Below are 21,934 nucleotides of genomic sequence, written 5' to 3'. Positions count from 1 at the left end.
GACTGTGGCTGAGAACTCTTTTTGGAAACCTGTTATGAAGGAAGATGGAGTGTCAAATGTTCGGTAAATGCCAGGAATATCAAACATTAGGAATTCCTTCTAGAAAATGTTTTCCCTCCATTATCTTAGCAAATTTTCACACTTTCTGATTTTAGTTCTTCAGATGACCTTATTGGCATAAGAAAAAAAAAATTGAGCTTAGTTTATCTTGTAAATATGATGATGAAAAATGAATTGAGATTTTCACATAACTTCATTATAACCTGATAGTTCTTTATATGTGATGGTCTTTTGTTGGAATATTTAAAAGTTAGAATACCTGTGTGTGTGCTATGCGGTCGTTGATAGTGAAGATCTTGATTTGTGTACAAAAGTAAAAGTAAGTTTTGTGTGTAATGATTATATTAGGAATAAAGGATCCTTGAATCTTGGTAGCACGAACTATTCTTTTCACCCAATACTTTTAACATTGCTTCATGCTGCAGATAGATGAAACCATTCATTTATCTTTCTATCTGTATCTCTTATGCTCATTCCCTCTGGGAACTCCCATCAAGGGGATGGCCATGGTAAATGAGTCTACACTTATGCCTCCGTCACATTCACCATTCCACACATTCTTCCTTTTTCTCTCCCTCCAGTATGTTTCCACTCTTTACTCATGTCAGAGGTGGTCTTCCTAACACAACCCCCTTAATCATGCTATTACATGAAGTTATCATAGGAACTTAAAGTAAAAAATATGCTGGGTGACTTACCATAATAGATTAACTATTACATTAATGGTGACCTTGATGGAATATAGAAATTTGTCTTTATTTGAAGTATATTTTATATACCTTGTAATGATTTAGGTTATTTCAAGAATCATATGGTATCAGGGTTATTCATCAGCTGTGATTGTATCCTGGGGTTCATAGACATGGAAAGAAGTGCGTAGGATGTTTGGTTATTGCTCATCACTTTATGTTGGAGGATAATCTCAGTGATATACATCAGTCAGTTCCAGTAATAGACTATGATAATTTATGTACAAAACACTTGATTGGAATTAGAGATTGTAATGTACACTTTGCACTGACAGGTCACAGCCATCCTTAGCACGTGTGTGTCTTTCTGACCTCCGCATGCCCCTCATCTGGAAGGACAGTGATCACTTTAAGAATAAGGGTGACTACCGTAGGTAAGGATATTTAAGTTAATGAGTAGAGGCACTTCATTGAGGCAAGAAGTTTAATAACATGAGATAAAGCAGTAAGGTTTGCATGTTCCAGACAAACAGCAGTTATGTGTCTTGTTTTATCTGCACATTTTACAAATCATATATTATCCCATGATTAGATATGTAGTTGGAACAGAGAATAGGGCCAAGTTAGGATTTTCCCTCTTAGGCTCAGTCCTCTGTTCTTAGCACTACCTCACTAATGCGGGAAATGGCGAATATGTATGAAAAAGAAAATTATATATATATTCAGGTGTATTTTTTTCTTTGTAATGTTTCAGATTTGCAGTGTTTGTACTTCTAAAGATTGGCACAGAGATTTATGACACAGTGATGGTGAACCCTGTTGACCGTTCCATGACAGACATCTGCTTTGATGATATCATTGTTTTGTAAGTAAATTTTTCCCTTATCTACATAAGGTCTATAGCATTCTGGGGTGAAGGTGAATCTGAGGTGAATCGGTAGCTGTTTAGAGATTACACCTCTTTTGTGGCAGATTCAAGAGAGAGGGAAGGTTAATTGAGTAAGGAATGACTCTGTGAAAGAGGATTGAGAGTCAGTTAGGGCAATATTGCCTCTTTTCCATAAGATTTTCTCTTTTGAAATGGGTGCAAGTGTGTGATTGAGGGATAGCCCAGATGGAGATCCTCTTTGGAAGGTGTTATGAATATATGGTAATGGAAGAAAGCTTCAAGAAGCAGAGAAGTTTTTATCTAGACAGTAAGGCATATGTGCAGATATGAAGAGGGAAGGGGGTCAGTAGTTGCAGGTGAAGGTGGGTCTGCAGCAGGGGTCTGATGTCTGCATGGCTATTCAATCTGTTTATTCATTGGGTGGTGATGGAGATGAATGCATAGGTCTTGGAGAGGGGAAGGTCTGCAGTCTGTCAGTTTTGTGGGTGTTTATATGTGTGTGTGTGTGTGTGTGTGTATAGCAGATACAAGTGAGAGACCCCTGAAGCTGGTTTCTGTGTTTAGGAGGGTGAGTGAAAGGAGCAAGTGGAGAGTAAATGTAATTAAAAGCAAGATTATTAGGTTAACAGTTAACAGAGTGAAGATGTTTTGTATTGCAAGTGTGAATGGAGAGAACTTTGGGAAGTGGAGTGCTTTCGATATTTGGAGTGGATAAGTGGATACGACGGTGAATGGATCCACAGTAAGATATGCTATAGATTGAGTGAGGGGGCGAAGGTCTTGGGCAGACTGAGGAATGTGTGGAAAGAGAGGTCACCATCTGTAAGGGCAAGATGAGTATGTTTGATTGTTTGGTATTCCTGTTGCTGTTAAAGGATCCTGTACATTGTGTCCTAGAGTTATAATGTTGATTGCATATAGGCAGAGTACAGTAATACCTGTATGTAATTGACCATATAACCCCAGCAACAGGCATATCGAACAAACATACCCATCTTGCCCTTAAGTATATTGACCTCTTTTTCCACACATTCTTCGGTCTGCCTGAGCCCTTCACCGCCTTACTCAAATCTATGGTTTATCTTAGTTCCTGGGGTTCCATTCACTGTCATATCCACCCCAAATATCAAAAGTACTGTAGTCAGTTGACAAAGATAAGTAAAATTTCATTAAGGAACTTTTCACTCCAAAGAGTCCATCATTATATTGTTTCTGATTGTTGAGCTTTCTTGAAACTGCTGAAGCTCATAAGATGGTTCCTGGGGTTGCATATTAATGATAAGTATTTGTAGTTAGTTCATTGATTGTATTCCACTTAAGAGAGAGAACATTGTCTGTTATTCATTGGGTGGGAGTTTAAAAGAGTGGAATTTTAAGTATTTTATCAACGTAACTGAATAGATAGTGCATTTGCTTAAAGGTAATGCTAGAAAGGTTTTTTATATTAAAGGTATCTGAAAGAGTAAATAATTTTCTGTGGATTTTCTCTCAAGTCTTTCAGTTACTCTAACACTAATTTGGAGGTAATGAAGTATTGTTACTTTCCATCTTTTACAGCAACAGTATTCCATCCAATTTTGAGTGTAACATGGAAGTGTACAGCCATGTGCTTCAGAATGACTTAACCATGGCAAGTACTCCTCGGAAGCTAAAGAGAACATTACATTCATCTATATCACGCACTGTTGGCAGGAAATTGGCAGCTTCACTTAGGGATGAGTTATCAAATGGAGAGATGTGAGTGATTTAATGTTTTCCCGTGTTTAAGCAACTTTAATGGTTATTACTTTGTACATATGACTTTTCCTCATGGGATTAATGTTGAGAGATATGTTTTAAGTGATACCTGCTCAACACATTTTGCATCCATTTGATATTGGTTTCAGGTTTAAAGAAATAGCAGTGATCTCCAAGCAATTTTTCAGTAATTTTTTTGTTTCTATACTTTTAAAAGTACATCTTAAAAAGAGTTTTATGCATGAAACCTGTATAGATGAATATTTTTAAACTTTTAAAATGAGTTTTCACTGTTAGATTCAGTGATGTAAAATTGAATATTTTTTACAGGGGCCCAAAGTTCGAGTTGGTAGCTACTGCTAAATTAAGTTTGGATAATGTGTCCAACAACACAGCAACATTTGATCTTGCCATGGAAAATGTTGGTAAGGAGTATGAATTATTTTTATTATTATACTGATGATCAGTTTGACTGAATTTGCCATATTCATTATTATTTCATAAAACTGGAAAGTGTATGTAACTGGGAAAGGATAGCTGATATGTTGACAGTAAAACATAGTGGTAAGTGGGTGATTTCTATTTCTGAGAGACACTTAGGAAGTAAGAAAATATCACTCCCACCGATGCTTCCTTTCTTTATCAGGTATAAAGTTGTCTGGATTCTTGACATTGATATTTATTCATAAGTAGGTACTTTTTCTTTCTCTGAAGTAATTTAAAAGATAATTATAAGGGGCTATGTAACCATGATACACATTTTCTCTTATGTATTTATAATTCAATATACTGGTTGTTCCCTCACTTTTTTGTTGTTACAGAAAATCAAGCTCATCAGTTGCCATTGTTTGGTCATTTCTGCTGTCGTCTGGCTGCACAACCTGATTGTGCTACTCAAGAGAGACTTACTGGTTATGCTTATGTTCCAGTAAGTGGCATAATTCTTCATATTTTTCAATGTTGTCATAGTGTAAGAAGAAGGTTGGTCTGTCGCATCTCCAGTATGAAGTTTAGATCGATTATCAAGTGTAGAGGAAGAGCCTATATCAAGCATTTTTTTTTTTTTAATGGAAAATGTGCCAGGAGCATACCATACACCTAATCCCTTCTCAGCATTGAAGAGGTTTTCTAGGGAAACACAGCATGCAGAATCACCAGATGGTGAATCTCATTGTACCGTAGGATTCAGTAGGGTAAATGGGGGTTGCTATCCTCGGTGAGGTTTTTGAACTTTATTTTGACACAAAAATAGGAATAGAATCCAAAGAAACTTGCCATACCACAGATGCACATCATTGATACAAGTATGTATGTAAGAAAATGAGCTCAAAGTAGTATTGTTTTGAAGTAGAAATTCATTACACAAGTATAGTAATGTTCCATTGATACTGATCTTTGAATCTGACACTCTGTATTCATTCAGTGCCTTCCAGTCCACTTGTTTTATTTCGAATATCATTGTATAGTTATTGGAGATAATGGTATTGCATAAAAACTGAGTATCCAGTACCATGATAGAGGTTTAAAATGAAAATTGTAATTGCCTCCTTGTAGTTGCATTTTGTACTGTATAGGGAGTGAGTTTTACACTCATGGGGCCCTATCTCTTGAAAGTTCAGTAATTTATGTATGTTGTCTGTATTAACCATGTTCTCAGTCCTTTGGTTCAATTCATATACCACACTTTCTTTTTTTTTCATACTTTATTGCCGTTTCTAGCAATAGCAAGATAGCACCAGAAACATATGAAGAAAGGCAACATTTATTCGCACCCATGTTCTAGCTTTTATGTGTAATATACTGAAACCACAGCTCCTTATCCACAACCAGGCCCCACAGACCTCTCTGTGGTTTCCTCTGCCTGCTTCACCTCCACCACACTTGTACTATGAAAATATTTCTTTACTCTTTTTTAATGTTTTTGGTTAGTTTCATGTTATGTTCTCTGATTTCTCTATCCCTACATCTTTAGAGAACTTTTCACTGCCCATGTCATTGACCTCTTTTCAAAGTTTTAATGCTGTGACCAAGTCACCCTACATTCTTCTCTTTTCCCGTGTGGACTATTTTAAAGCCTTTATCCTTTCCATGTAACTTGACTTTCTTATTCTAGTATCATCTTTGTTGTCCTACACTAGATCTCTATTAGATGTAAGTGCCTCTTTAGGTTTAGTGATCAAACTTGATATGCATATTCTGATTTTAGCTTTATGAAGGACATGAACAGTTTAGTGTTGCTGGCAGGAAAAACCACTCATTCCTCATTCTTTCCTTTGTCTCATATGGTGGCATATTATTTTTTTACTATTATTATTATCATTATTATAAAATACCAGTACATAAACGGTGTATTGCATACTTTTTTGGCTTAATAGATGATGATCATAGGGAGGGCTATGTTGGTCAGGTTAAATTTGGGATCAAGTTAAGGGAAACAGTTGCAGACATCAGTACACTATATGAGAACCTTGTCCAAGAATGATAATAGGAAGGGATATGCAGACCTAGGAAAATGTAGGGTAAATGTAGCAAAAATTCATTACCTAATTGCCCCTTAACACCTAAATTTACAGTATTTTCATTTATATGAAAAAAGTCTATAAAGTTACTCTTGATGCTTCTGAAGTGGAAAAGATAGTTTTGGGATTTATGGTAGCAGAAGAGGTGGAAGGGTTATGTAAAAATGCAGCTGGGATACGTCTACCATTAATGAACTAAACCATAAAAACTCTTCTATGATCCCTTTTTGAGGCAAATGCAATAATTTTTCATGTGCACAGGAGGCAGTGTTTCAAAATGATAAACATGCCCATCTCTCCCAGGTTCCTGTCCCCTTAAGTCACCTTCTGTGGCGTGCAGGAGATTTTTTGGTATTTTTTTTACTTCCTACAGATTTTGTAGGTGTGTAGATATAATTATTAGGTTTGGACGAGGGCATATGAAGCAGTCAAGGTTAACCATGAAGTAGTCTGTGAGGCTTGGCTGTGGATGCTAGTTTCTGATTTACATACATTACATAGGACAGCTAGCGATTCATTTGTTACTGTCGCTGTCTTGCAAAATTGGGAAAGGCAGTAACATCTACAAATGAAGTCATTTTTTTGAAACTATATGAAATTGTCATTTATCTCTGATTAGGAGAGTGAACACCAGCAGTCATGGTGTAGAGTGTTTGGATGGCAGGTGGAGGTATGGGCAAGCAAAGAAGATGTTCATCTCTCCCCTCATCACCCTCTGTCTCTCTCCATTGACCGGGTATGTGCTATTATCTTCTCAAGTTAATGTGTTATGTATAGATGTGTTTGTTACTTAATGGTTTAAGTCGTTATGCTTCTTTCTTGACATAGTTGCCCTCCAAAACAATGTGCTTCTGTGGATAATGAAAAAATTTAAGGGATGATATTTTTGAATGTGAAAAGCATTTCCCCCCAAGTTTTCATATTTAGGGTAGCTAGCCCTAATTTTGATGTCATTATAGATATTTAAATGACAGTTGGAAAGATGAGATTAAACATAGGACACTCACTTCAAGTTTAAGACTTCACTCATTATTATTAGATTAAGACATTTCTGAAACCCCCTTGATCCAGATTACAATTGAGAGTATAGTTTTAGTTTATGGATACAGTAGTTTGATCTTAATAGTATCAGAGTAAAAAACATCAGTCATGTTGTTAAATGTGGCAAAACTTTAGTATACCAGCAGAATCGACTCCAAGATGAGTTTAACAGTTCCATGGGAAGTTTGTGGAAACAGAGGAGGCTTTAAAATGAAGGAGAATGTGAGGTTCAGTAATGTAAAACAAGAAAAAAGAAATAACAGAACCATTGAAAGTCTTATCCATCTTTCCTGAGAAGATGAAATTTGATTTAAATTTCATTGTTATAAGAGAAGTATATAATTTTCATTGTTTTGTTCATACTCTCTTTTGTGGACTATGTACTCGAGTGTGCATTCAGAGCAGATTTGTTGGAAGCATTCTCATGTGAATTCCATGAGATAATTTTTTAGCAAATTTTCTTTGTTGTTTTTGGTCTTACAAAGAAATTATTCAGTAGGATATGTCCATAAGCTTTCAGGTAAGAATGATCAAAGCAGTCGTCCTTGGATGCACTTTTGAACACCCAAGGCTGCAGCATTTGTATGAAAGATGTTTTCATAGGCTCTTCTGAATTCTGAAAATTAGAAAAAATGTTACATTATATATCATGATTTTTCACATTTTCATTGATCTGCATTTTGACTTATTCGCTGACTGATTGTTTTCACCATATTGAGTTCAGTCTGTAGGTGTAATAGTGCACTCAAAACTAATTGATCAGATATGATTTTCATGGGTATTTGTAACTTCAAATGATATATCCACAAAGCAAAACAACCTATATGACAATTAGGACAATTAGATACCCTAATTGTTGCCTTTTGATGGCAATATGAAAATTTTATCCCTGGGGATAGGGGAGAAAGAATACTTCCCACGTATCCCCTGTGTGTTGTAGAAGGTGACTAAAAGGGGAGGGAGTGGGGGGCTGGAAACCCTCCCCTCTTGTTTTTGATTTTCCTAGAGAAGGAACAGAGAAGAGGGCCAAGTGAGTAGTTCCCTCAAAGGGTCAGTCCTCTGTTCTTAATGCTCCCTCGCTAACGCAGGAGATGGCGAATAGTGTGAAAAAAGAAAAAATGGTATATTTGGTGTTATTGTTCAAAGAATTATCTAAAATACATAATTATACTTGAAAAGTTGGAACTCAGAAAGAAGGGCAGTATTTATCCGAAATAGATTTTTCTTACCTTAACCTTATCTGAAGTTCTAAAATGGTACTTTGAAACAGGATATGTTAGATGTAATCATCAGTATTACAGAATAGCACCCATAAACTTGGAATATGCTTATATTCACATTCCAGGAGGAGATCAAAGTGCAAGATTAGTTGGCATGATGAAAATTTGTAAGTTGGATATGAGCTTGAATACTTGGGAATAAAGATGATAATGAGAAAGCTGTAGTTAAAAGTAATTGCGCTAAGGAGAAAGATGGCACTGAGAGCTCTGATGAATGAGTAATCTTAAGAGTAGAGTGTGCAACAAGTTTGCCTGAAGAAGTACTTATCCCATCTCTGATGTATAGGTAAGAAACCCAAGTTTGCATCGGTTGGGATGGATCAAAAATAAGAGAAGAAAAGATGGATAACTTCTGATGAAAACAGCATGGTTTAAGTAACACAGTCAGTAATTGTTCATTACTTATATTGTAAAATATAGAAATTTGAGGAAGATTTATTTATTATTATTGTCATCGTGACATTTTACAGAACACAGAGATAACTCAAAATGGAGTCACTGTGATGGTAATCAACGCATCTGGATTTGACCGTGGACACCTTACACTCACCTTCGACACTCAGAGTGAAGCAGATTCATGGTTCAGATGTTTACAGCAGCATATAGCTGACCATCGCCATTGGGGTCCAGCAGCAGAGGAAGAAATGGAAATTCTTACACCACAGCCAACGCGACACAACTTCATCCTTCCCAGAAGAGGACGATTTGCTTCACTTTATGAAGAGACTCCACTCAGAGGTATGCTATAGAATTTTAACTTGTGTATTAGTGAGAATCCCTTAATCAGACTGTGGTATGCTTCAGAAATTTTCTGAATTGTGTGTTTTCAATCATAGTTATAATGAAGGAAAGAAGAGAAATTTTCTTATCAAGCTGCAATAGTAATTGCTTTATTTTATACAGAGAATGGAGCAGTTTAGAATTCATTTTATCACAAGAACTCTCGTGTGTTTAGCAATTAACCAATGATCATTCTCTGTTGCTGGTCGTTTCCTTCTTGAATATTACTGCAACTTCAGTCCATAGTTTTGAGACTGATTACACAGAATGCTGTGTTACTTTTCATCAGAGTATATTACTTCAAAAAGAGTATTATTTTATTTTCAAGGATTTTATCTAAGTAGATCACATGGAAGGGTCAGATATATGGCAGGAGTGTAAAGACTGTGAGGAGAAGAATAAAGGAGTGCTGTTATTTTTCACCAAAGCATATTGTAGAGTATTTTATCTTCATAGTTGGAACCTCTCAGTTTTGAATTGTTCTCAAAATTACTTTAGAAAGGGCATCATTTTATTTTCAAGGTATTTTTGTAATTCATATGGAAGGTTACATCATTGGCTGGAGCTTGAAGACTATGACAAGTATGAAGGAATTTCTCTAAAGAATGCTCAACTGGAAGTGAAGTAAAGGTTTCCCCATTCTTCCAATTCGTTGAGAAGGCAGTAGAGTTGTCAGACTTTTTTTTTTTTTTCTGTCTGACTGTGGGTACAGTTTATTTACCACTCTTTTGTAACTGATAGTTTTACAGATATGAAATATTTTTAATGCTCTTCAGGATAAAAATTTGACTATGCAAGGAGAGACCTAAATCACATTAGCAATGCAACTGCAGTTCCCAGTGAAGTTGTTAAGTAGACTATATTGCACTCTAATCCAGCTTGGCATGATTACTTATTTGATCCTTAATATTAAATTTTTTTTCTTCTCAATGGCTTTCTAGGTATGATATATATTTTACAGTGTTTGTGAAAGTTGAATGTTGCTGTATCAGGTAAATGGATAAGCATGTGATTGCCATACCTAAATATGTTGCCAGTCATAGGCCAAAAACTTAGTCTCACTTCACTTGTTTATTCTGTACTAAGTACAAGTGGTAAAATTCACTTTTTCCCTGCTTCAACAGATGGCTCCCCAGGCTCAGAGAAATCATCATTTGATGATCTGTATGGGTCTTCTGCTTTTGTCAACAATTATTGTACTCCTGCCCAGGGTCCTGCAAGACCAAGGGCACTAACTCTCTCCTCCCGTGCATCATTTAGAAGATGGGGTTCAGTCAAGAGTAATATGCCTTTCTTTAAGAGTAAGAGTTAGGCTCATGTGCTTGGCATGTGTGTGTCAAGCACCACAGCATCTTGGCAGCCTGTCTTGTACATACTACCTGTTTAATGATTACATATGAAGGGATCAGTCAATTTAACTTGTTAATTTATTCCAAAAGCACTTACTTGAAAACTGCATTTTCTTGTTTTTATTTATAACCTGCACTGCAGTCTGCCTAGAGAAGGAATAGTTGATTTTCATGTTACTGAGCACTCACTCATTCTATTTTCCTTTGAAGTATTTCCCTAGATAAGATTAATGACAACAGCTTCATCTCTTTTTAAGAGATAAACTAATGTGCAGAAGTTTAGGTGAGTGGTTTGAGTGCAGACTGTCTGACATGTATTTCATTTTAAAGCACTATGATTAAACTTTTATGGAAGATTCTATATGTTGCAGTATAACATGCAGATAACTACTTAATCAGTATCCACTATAAAATAAATGATGACGTCTTTTAGCATCCTGAATAGGTTTAGAGTGTATTTAGGCATGAAAAGACCTTAAAGCTCTCTATGTTCACTGTTGAATTTACACAATAGGTATTTTATGTATTGTAATCGTATGTTTGACGTAATCAATCAGTGTGTCTTTCAGAAAAGAGAAGTACTTGCAAATACCAATCATTAATAGGGAGAAGTTTATATATGGCAGTGTACATCATCCTCAGAGAAACCACTTTTGCTATAGAAGGAACAAGGCAGATTATGTCGGACATTTTTGTGAAGTAAGAAATGATGGAAAAAATTGCTGATGTAATATTATTGAATCATGGGTGTCTTGAAAAAAAGCACATCTTGTAGGAAAAGTTTTCATTAACCAGTGTATTCTTTAGAAATGAAAATTGTTGTGCCATAAATGTGGTTAATTAAGGAGCTATGGTATGTTTCTTGATCATGTGAGACTTGAACAGATCCTAGCCATGTCTCTAGACATTGGTTCAGCCTGATGGGATTTGCTAATTGATTTTCAGTAAAGGAGAAGCCTTTAGGTTGACTACAATTTTGATTAGGGAAGTTTATGAGTCCATATTTTTAGTATTGAAATTATGATGCTTTTACTTCATATCCATGGAATTATATTAGGAGAAATTGCCACCATGTGTAGCAGTATGATAGATTTAAGATCTACCGTAGTATTCGACTTTTTATTATCTCTTGGATCTTAAGTATAACAGAGCAATCCATTAAAGTCTTACAGTTGTACCACATTAGTAAGGTAGGAATATTTTTTAACTAAGATATTTAAAACTATAATTACTTTGTTCTGCTTGAGTATGGTATGGCATTTCTTTTGACCATATTCACTGTCTCTTGTGTTAGTAAGGTAGCACAAGAAACAGATGAAGAATAGCCACTTTGTATTGAAAGATAGGTTACTGTTTGAGTGTAAAGATGGATTTGGTTGATGGTATATTACTGCTGATGGTGCTGTACGGATGAGAGGCATAGGCCCCTGCTTGAAAAGTACAGAACGGGGTGGCTTTTTCGTAAATGAAATGTTGAGGATATTATGTGGTGTGAGGAAGGTAGATAAAATAAGAAATGATAGTGTAAAAGAGAGGTTTGGTAATAAGAGGATATGTATGTTGGATATGGAGGGAATAAGAAAGGAAAACAGAGGAGGAGATCGAAGGTTGGAGTGAAACATGCATTCAAATAATAGGGCATGCATGGGATAGAGTGAACTGGAATGATGCAGTATACATGGGGAAACATGCTGTAGTTGGGCTCAGCCAGGGCATATAAAGTGGTCAGTGGAAACCACAGATAGGTCTAGGACTTGGCTGTGGATAGAAGGTTCTAGGTTTGTGAATTTATAATGACAACTAGAGAGTGGACATGAGCAAATAGGGCTATTTTTTAATCTTTTCCTGGTACTACCTTGGTAATGTAGGAAATGGCAACATGTATGAAAGAAACTGTTGTAACTCATTTATGGGGATTCTACAATTTTGAGGTTTCACTCCATGCAGGAGTAGGGTGAGTTGGGCCCCTATGTGGTAAGAAGGTCTTGGGAGATATACTCTTTTCCTTCTGCTGATAGTGATACAGCTTTGTCAGAGGTGGATTCTTACTTGTGGTGTTTCCACTTGCAGGTAGAGTCTGCAAACATTCATGTAAGGCATCTGTTCCCAATATTTTCACATTGCAGCTAATGAATTTGAGGAATATTTTTTAAGATTAGACTCAAAAGAGACCAACTCTGTGAATGGTCATAAGTATTAAGGAGACTTTCTTTTCATTGTGCAGTTTTGAGGCAACTTCTGTCAACTAGCAACAGAAAAAGTGTTGTTAAGTTTACACCATTTTTGAAAGAAAGAATGTTTGTTATTTTTGTAATGGAAAGCACCTTTACACCAAAATGTGCAACATTATTTCTTGGATGTAGTTTATAACAAGGGTTGTATTAAGGACTTAGTACAATGAATGATTGCTGAGTACGAGTCCTATTGAAAATTTCTCCGAAAATGTTTTCAGTTTTATTTTTGTTCCTTTACTGATATTCTGTAAGATGATAATGTTGTTGATTTCTATATGAATTAGATTGAATATAGTTTTATGAGTAGATTAAGTATGACATAGAATAAAGAAAAGCTCTTTAGATTTGAAAAATGCAGTTTTGATTTTCAGCTGCTATAGATACAAAAGGTTTTCCTCAAAACCAAAGTGATGCTATTAGCACATTGATCATACAGTGCTGGTGTCTAAATAAGGCATTATTTTATTGAACAGTGTTTAATTAAATTTTAGTGATATATGAATATATACAAGGGAACCATTGTGAAGGACTCATGATATGTAGAGTTAGGCGTGGTTAATGAAATGTTATTTGCATAAGCATGCTCACAGTTAGTTCACTTGATGTTGATATGGAGAGATGTAAATGATCTATACACAACTGTAACTCATTCAGAGGTCAAAGGTCTTCTTGCAATTAGTTGCAAAAGATATACTGGTTGATGGCATGTTTTGTCCCTGATTAATAGGGAATCAGTCATTTTCGTTTTTCAAATATAACTTACCTCATTTTATTTAGACATTCATTGATATATTTTGTAATTTAGATTTTTTAAACCAAAAAATAGAAAGTTTGGTAATAAAATGGTAAGTGAATTAATACCATTTTGGTTTGAATCTTGTTGACAGTAGGATTATCATATAACATGATAAAGTAGTGTTTTTGTTAGCTAATATCATATTTATTTCAGAATTTGTTACTCTCGATTAGACTCATCCTTGTGTTACAAATCAAGAATCATGATCACAGTTTGAGCAATGTGCATTTCAGGTTTTCATTTTACACTTTAAAAGAATTGTACTGACCGTAGATTCCATTTGTTGGAAATGTTAATCATAAGATTCATTTGTTTTTGCTAAGAAAGACAAGTTAAGGAATTTCGTTTTCCAGCTGTTAAAAGAGAGCTTTTATACATCGCAAGCATTTATTTGCAAGTTATGACTGTATTAATGGACACTTGTTACCCTACTTGACCAGCATTGTGGAAAACTTAGTAGTATTTGAACATAGTAGTATTTGCATGTTCAATGTGTATTTTGCAGTATTCATTACATTATTGATATTTTCATATATTTTCCAATGCCCATTTTGCTATTCAAGGAACTCAGTAGCATGTAGTATGTGCAGCTTATATATCCTGTACTGCTTAGTAGAGTATGTGGGCACAAGACTCCATAAGGCAGCAGCCCCCCAGACTTTTTCACACGATCCCAAAACTAATATTTTATACTTTTCACACAAACTCTCTCCACCCACCCACCCAGGCATTAATCAAGCTTTAACAGGATTCCTTGCTTGTGTTCTGAAATCTTAAATGGGAGCTACAATTATGCATATGGGATGCTGAAGCGCTTGGAGATAATGAAAAAATTTTCAATTGCCTTAATTTAGAGAAGGCGATGAGAATGACTAATATTGACAATAAGAAACTGCATTTTACAAACCATGTATGTTCATGACCCTAAAGACCAACTTTATGATTAGGAAGTCCTATTCTGACCATTTAGTTTGAAAAGAACTTTGAGGAAGTATTTTCTTTTATAAGGAGTCATCCTCTTGTAGTTTGTTGTATTTTATCAGTTAAAGATCTATCTCTGTGGATCAAAAATTAATGGGAAAATTAGTGAAACGGTGTAAAAGTTTTTGTAGTTTGAAGAAAGATTAGGCTTTATATCCATTCACAGATGAGAATGCTGTTGCCTCATCATTTTGTAAGCCTTTCCTTTCAGAAGACTGTGACACAGTTAGGCACTTATTTTTTTCTTTAGTTATATATGATTGCCACAGTAGTTGGAGCTGATTCCTTTTGGTGGAACTTAATTGAAATAGATCCACAGGTTGGAAGAAGAAAGATTAGTCATCAGTATTTGGACTCGAATTTGTGTATTGAGATGTCTGTATGTTAATAGGGTTTGGTTTAGGGCCAGCAGAAATTTTTTTTTTCCCATTTGATATGAGCTTTTATACGGGTAGCATGCAGTTCCCATGATAAACTATACAAAAGTTAAATGGTCCATAAGCTCTAACTGTGCCTTCAAGAAAAAACTTACATCTGGTTTTTGGCTGCAGAACAAGAGTTAGATTGTGTAAACATGAGAAAACTTTCTATCTCAAAATTTTTGAGTTTGCCTTCTGATGATAGAGTCATTCAGGTAACAAACATGAGAAGACATCATAGCAACAGTATTTTAAAGCTTCCAGTAAGTTTTTGAAGTCACCGCTATTTCAAAGAAGCTCCCTTATCTGTGCTGTTAAAGCAAGTAAGATGGGACATTAGGCTGAGGCATCTGTCATTGTCTACTGTACCCTTCATGTTACTCCAAGAAGCACTGAGAAGTATTCTTTGCTGTACTCTGTTGGTTTATTTGAGAGTTATGTGAACAATTATCCATTCACAGTTGATGTTTGGTAGGTTCTGTAGATTCTAAATTGAAAGTAACAGTAACAAATTGTACTGTTCATAAGCTGGTAGTTAAAGCTTGTTAGTAATATTCACTTTGCAGATGTCTGATATTGGCAGCTTGTTCATGGCTACTATTTTCCAACATGCATTAATCCTTATATTCTAAAATAAAGCTCGAGCATTATTTCTTGAGAGTAGTAATTAGTTGATGGGAAGATGTGATAGTGGCATTATGGATGTTAAAAGATTAGTTTTGATGAACTGTAGCAAAAGATGCTGCATTTTGGTATGATGCAACTACATAACTGGTTTTGTAATACTAAGAATGGGATAGTTGGAAAAGTGATGTTTCATATACCTTTTCTTGCAATTTTATTACCTGTATTACATATAAGCAATGTTGAGTGTTTAAAGTTAGTTATGAGATATTCATACTTTCCAAGGTGGTATGATGCATCATATTTTGTTTCAGTAGATGCAGGTTTTTACTACTATTTCTGTCTCAATTTTTCCAAATACTGTATACCAAATACAGCATTTTGGTAAATTGAGATGATAACGTGTGTGATATTTTCATTTTCTGCTGTGTATATTGAAAAATTCATTCCTTCTCTGTACATTGCATTTTCTATAATTTGCATGTAAATTAAAGATACTGTACTTCATATGTAACTGCCAAATCATGACTCCTTTTTTTTTGTATGTATGTTTCAGAATATATCGTAATAGTTTTTACTTGATATTCAGAAAGTGAAAAAGTAAACTTTAAATTGCAATTTGTTCTGTAAAAAAATTCTTTCTCTCTAGTTGTTATGATTTGTTGAAAAACCAGAAATTAATAAATGTATATAAGTAAAAGTTAACAACACTTTGATTGTAGTGTTGATATCACCCGCCATAAGTTATTTTAGGTTGGTTTATTGCATCTTGTTTGTAATTTTGCTTCTTTGGGGGATTTACAGTTTGTAATAAAACTTATCATATATTTATAGTTATATTTCATTCTTCCTTGACTTTATGAATTTTCTCTTCGGTGGCATTCCATGATAGATACATATACATGTTTGTAATCTTGAAACTACTTATAAGTTCCTTTATTCAGTAGTTTGTCTTACTTCTAAAACAGATGTATACAGTTTCTTTCAAGAACTTTATATATAATGCATCTTTAGAGTCTGAATACCAAGAAATTATCTGAACATAGATATTATCAATTTTTTTTCATTGTTGATTTTTGACACGGTGGCACTTCTTTTTCCTAATTGGCTTTTCTTACTCTACATTAGCATAAGGACCAAATGAACAACAGCTTCATTTGAATACCTGTAATCATGTATAATGTACTTACACATGAGTCAACCATCCACTAACAAGCCCTAATGGCCACTCCATATTGTAATCTCTATGATCTTGTTTATCCCAATGAGAGCACTGCCTCATGTCCCCATAAACCTCTAACTCCATTCAGTTTTAACTTCCTGATGTTCCAAAGCTTTCTTAACTCCATCCTTCCATCTCCTTCATCCCCCATATCACTTACTCATCTCCACTTCTGACATGATGATCATCTTTGTCAGCCTTTCTTTACGTGTTGTTTCCATATCTTTCTTTTCTTTCTTTTAAACTATTCGCCATTTCCCGCATTACCGAGGTAGCGTTTAAGAACAGAGGACTGGGCCTTTGTGGAATATCCTCACCTGGCCACCCTCTGTTCCTTCTTTTGGAAAATTAAAAAAAAAACGAGAGGGGAGGATTTCCAGCCTCCCGCTCCCTCCCCTTTTAGTCGCCTTCTATGACATTTGGCATGAGGACCACAGGCTGTCCTGTTGGTTTCCAATCAGCCGACAGGTCTTGTTGGCCATGTCGTTCAACAGCCTGTTGGTATGGCGCTACTCCGCCGGTGACTGTGCTCGGAGCTGTAGGCCACTTACCGTTTGTTTTGTAGCACTTTTCTGTGTGCTAAGTTGGCAGCAGGTCATATATTTTTTGCTTTTATACATTACACTCTGCTGAGGCTATGTTCTCGAAGATGGAAGATGCTTGTTGATAAGAATGAATCAGTTGCTTGAATCAACGATTTTCCCCCTATTTTCAAGTAACATGTAGTTATTTCATATTCCAGGCAAAATATAGAAATTGTTCTTTATCCAGACAGACATTTACCTAACTTAGGACAGAATTCATTAAACAGAATACAAATCCTGATCATTGCGAAAAACCCACGGTAACTGTGTTGCATGATGAACATAGGAAATAGCCAAGCGCGTTACATTTTACTTTTGTACAACTCGGGCTTGAAGAAGTGCGCACTAACTGCTTCTTGTTTAGTATATATCGGTAGTTTACCCATTCCGTCATTGTCCTTTCCTTCAAATCCAAGGTCACCTTTCTAGATTTATCCCTACATGATAAACATATTACATCATAGTTCATCACACGTCTACATAACACTGGACTATCCACAGAAATGTGTTTTCTCGCAAGTAAACACCAACATATATGTTAATCTTTACTCATATTACTCATCACAGATTACGTAAGGAATATCCTTGATTCATATTACTCATCACATTACGTAAGGAATATCCTTTACTCATAATACTCATCACAGATTCGTAAGGAGTATCACTGCGTGCCTTCCGCAAATGACGAGGGCAAAATATATGATGACCTTTGCGACTGATGCGACATTTAGTCACAGTGTAAAACAAGCGTCTCAGTCTGCATAGCTAGCTAGCTGGTTTGGTTTAAGACACCATCATCTACTTAGTTGCATGTTGAAAATCTAAGTCTTAGAAGAAATCTGTTCAAGATTGTAATGGTAGGGTTTTGAATATAGTATATTTATTTATTTTTTTTGCTGAAAGAAACATTTGTACTTAGGGCTGAAAAAAAATGTTTGGACTCGCTTTTGTGTGGTAATTATTCACAAATTGTCGTATATTGAGAATATTATAAACTTAGTTTAGATTTTATCATAAGAAATTATTTATCAAAAACAAATACTGACGGCAAGGGACTGTAAGATAATTGATTTTGAGTAAACTAGGACGTACGGATTCAACTCTGGATGTAGCAGTATTGTTTTGTTAACAGGCTCAGTTTAGTTGGGTGTATATTACTTACATATAAAACAAATTGAAGTTAGTTCTTGGTGCTCTCCCCTTTGTTAATTAATAAAAGATAGCATCGCCACAGTCAGATAGCTTAATTTGATGGGGCGTTTAGGGTACAACAAAGGAAAATTCTCAAATCTCTCGTTCAGCGTTGAAACCTCGCCCAACTTTTTTTTTCTTTTATTACGCTTGTCTTTTCTGAGTGCCTTATAACCAAGTGTAAGGAAAGTCCAGCCACTTATTGAGCAGTGTTGTGCCAAAAGCTGGATTTTAGAGAAAATTTTTCTTTTACTCAAATTAAGAGGTTCTTTCCAGCGCAAAACCTAGCAAGTAATGATCACCAAGAGTTGATTGTGAGATAATATTTAATCGATTGTTTGATATGTTTATTTCGATAAGAGAAAAAAAGATACAATCTCTCAAAGGGAGTAGGTGACATAAGTTATCCTCTGTACCATACCGTGAACATAAGGACTGCCTCAAGCCATCCCGACGGCCAACATGCACTGTGCCAAGTCAAGTTGTAAATGACTCTTTACGTTCATCATTAAAAGAAGTTAAAATGTCTCTAAGAATACCAGGGTGCATTTATACCAAATCATAAGCTAAACTGCATTTGTATTTGAGTAGTTAGTCAGTGTAAGCTAGCACGAATCTTGATTAGTATTGCTAAAAACTATTTCTGACGGCCCCGAGTGGCCATAAGGCGGGAGATTTGTTTCTTAGAAGGACAAGATTGATTGTTTGAGTCTCCTGTGCAAAGAGAGACAGGGCATGACTTTTGATATTGTGTTGCGGATGTTTCCTACTGGGCCTCAAGTGTGCAGCATAACGGTGAGTAACGGTCGAGGATCTCGGCAAAATAATAAAAGTAGGGAACTAGGCTCAGATCTCACGCCGCTGAACTTTATCGCCTGAGTTGCTTCTGTCGGACAAGGTGGTTGTTAATCGCTAGTTTCATATTAGCTTATTATCTCATAGAGAACATATGTAGTGGTTTTATGCCTAACATACTTATAGAATGTTTAAGCAAGACGTACATTTAAGCACCTTTTTATGATCCAAGGAAGATTTCGCGATCCGGTTTATATAATATTTGATTTTTAGACGGTACGTGATGTCACGGAACGATAAGTCGATAAAAAGTAACCTGTCTTCAGGTACTTGAAACAAGAAAACTTCATTTAAGTTCAGAGCATAAAAAGAAATCTGTTATATCAGCAGCTATTTCCCATGATCTGATATTGATACATTAATTGATGATTTTCCCCCTTGATATGGAATCCAGACCAGCTAGACCACTTGCTCATGAGAAGACAAGTTTCTCAAATCGGCTTCAGTCGAAGGTTTGTTTCTAGGCGAAGTTGCATTTTACTGGCCTATGTTGACTCCCGCGTGAAAAGTATCCCAAGTGGTGGCACGGTCAGAAATAATATTCTGTCATTAAGTCGGTGATGGTTTCAAAGGTTATTGACTCTGTTCACTGTAGTCAGCTGTTGCGGTGAGCCGCGAGGGCTTCGCGTGCGTCCCTTCTGCTTCCACTTACCGAAAGTGATAGATCTTGAAATGGAGAGAGACCAGTTTTTCTTGGTACGTAGTAAATTGTATAAAATTGAGAATAAAACAGATGAATGATCGTAGCAGAGCAAATGGCACCGATGTTGATAATGTATTAGTTGTAATGTTTTCATGGTCACACAAAGGAATTTGACGATTTGATAGAAATACCCAGTACATCTGGCTTCATACTAAAGACAATCATATTTTGAAATTCTTGTGCTTCAGTGTGATAATTATATCAAGGATACGATTTTCTTTAAGGAGAGAAATATCCGATCGAAGTATTGGTCTACTCTTGGGTTACTCAAACAGTAATATTGGTGCAATGTTTAGAATGTTTAAAGTGGGTGAACTTGTAATTCTTATGGGATTACTTAACAGAGAAGCCACGCCGTCTCAGAATGTCCAGGGTCTCGGCGCGCGGTCACCCGGTAACTCCTAACGAGGCTGAGTTAGCGATGCCGCCAGTGTGCTTGCTCGACCAGCCTCGGCCAACCCTTGTGACAGGTAATGACCATGGGGGTAGAGGGAAGTATTACTCACAGTTGTAAGTGGCCATGAAACTGAAAATAGTGTATGGAATTCGCATGGTACAAATTGTTGCTATACTCGACAGACCTGGTCGCTCTGTATATGTGAATATAAGTTATAGACCGATTGAGTCTGATAGGATTATATGGGTAATCTGAGAACATAGGTTGGTTGATTAGCAGGTTTCTCTGTAAATATGTGGTTTGGTTGATATAATGCATTTGACACATCAGTTACCAGATAGGTTTATGGTATTGTAAGATTTGCATTAGCCAGTATGGAAGTATATAAATGATAGGTATGCTGATTAATGATATTCACTAAATCTAAGTATGAAACTGCCTTATGATGTTTCTCTAGCTGTCTGTATGGTATTTGTCAACTATGGAACACTGGGGCAAAAATGTTTCCTGTATATCTTTGCAGGCGTCGCGCGGCCTGTCAAATGTAACTTCGGTCCTGAATAGGACGCCAGACGTTCACGCTTTACAGTAAAGATTATGAGTTAGGGAACATCACTTGGAGCATTGATTTTCTCCTACGAAAAGTGATAGAAAGGCCATGATGACCAGTTGAAATGTGAGGTAAAAGCAAGTGAAACTAGTATTGGTTGCATGCCTATGGGAAGTAAACACACTCGGCGACCGAAATTCGCTGCAACCTGAATGCCACCAAACCTTTCATACTTTCTTTTTCCTCGACATTCCATCATTTTATGCAACCATGAGATAGAAATTAACGCTCCGAACAACGTTACCCCTGTCTCAGTCACTTATACAAAGAGTTCATTCGTATGCATTTCTTCCACATCCACAAGTTATTTCTTAGTGCTCCAGAACTGGGACTTTATCGTAAGGGCCTGAGAGAAGTCCTGGTGTTGTTGAATTAATTAAATTAGTCTACATTCTGATCTGTTGTTGTGGGCTCTTCCCAAATATGCAACATTAGAGACATCTATTTAACATAAACCAAGGCCTCTCTTTCCCAAGATGCAGCATCCACATTGAAGACACTGGCATCAAATGTTCTGCACTCGCCTTAAAAAGGCAAGCATACATCACTACACTGCTTAAACTGCGGTCCCGGCCGATGAATGTGGTAAGGTTTGGGTGGCTTTGCTAAGATGTTGCAGAGGAGAACGCTGAGGTGAGGGTGGCTAGGGTATGGTGATGTTGCCAGTGCAGGGAAAGTGGCTTTGTACGGATGGCTGGTAATACAGACGCGTCCGACACAAAAGTGACGCCTTGTTATATATTTATTAACTTTCCCTTGTGATTGCAGGTTATTATAGGCAGGAAGTGATGGTTAGCTTATTAATCTGTCTTTTGAGTCTGTAGATACTATAGCTTTTATAGCGGAATGTTATTGTTGATATGGCTGTTCAGAACTGAATTGCGAAGTCAGTGATTATCTATGTATTCATTTATTATTATTTTTCATTCGCTTAATTGATCTGTCTATCAGTCCATGTGTTGAGTGCTTCTGGA

General features: G+C 36.1%; 1 protein-coding gene across 6 annotated transcripts in view; it reads left to right on the top strand.

Moving 5' to 3' along the window:
* The window catches only part of LOC139758131 (rhotekin-like), a 126,643-nt gene extending 110,412 nt beyond the window's left edge, over nucleotides 1-16,231 (top strand). For all 6 annotated transcript variants that reach the window (XM_071679268.1, XM_071679269.1, XM_071679271.1 and 3 more), the window contains 8 exons: nucleotides 1,085-1,183; nucleotides 1,504-1,614; nucleotides 3,196-3,375; nucleotides 3,706-3,800; nucleotides 4,197-4,303; nucleotides 6,514-6,630; nucleotides 8,686-8,953; nucleotides 10,120-16,231. In XM_071679268.1, the coding sequence (XP_071535369.1) occupies nucleotides 1,085-1,183; nucleotides 1,504-1,614; nucleotides 3,196-3,375; nucleotides 3,706-3,800; nucleotides 4,197-4,303; nucleotides 6,514-6,630; nucleotides 8,686-8,953; nucleotides 10,120-10,307 (1,165 nt within the window). In that variant the 3' untranslated portion in view covers nucleotides 10,308-16,231. The remainder of the gene's footprint in view (nucleotides 1-1,084; nucleotides 1,184-1,503; nucleotides 1,615-3,195; nucleotides 3,376-3,705; nucleotides 3,801-4,196; nucleotides 4,304-6,513; nucleotides 6,631-8,685; nucleotides 8,954-10,119) is intronic.
* Nucleotides 16,232-21,934: the final 5,703 nt, after the last annotated feature.

Source organism: Panulirus ornatus, chromosome 29, assembly GCF_036320965.1.
Source record: "Panulirus ornatus isolate Po-2019 chromosome 29, ASM3632096v1, whole genome shotgun sequence".
In the NCBI taxonomy this organism is placed as follows: Eukaryota; Metazoa; Arthropoda; class Malacostraca; order Decapoda; family Palinuridae; genus Panulirus; species Panulirus ornatus.
The sequence above is the reverse complement of the archived record's forward strand: the minus strand, read 5'-3'. Positions and strand labels throughout refer to the sequence as shown.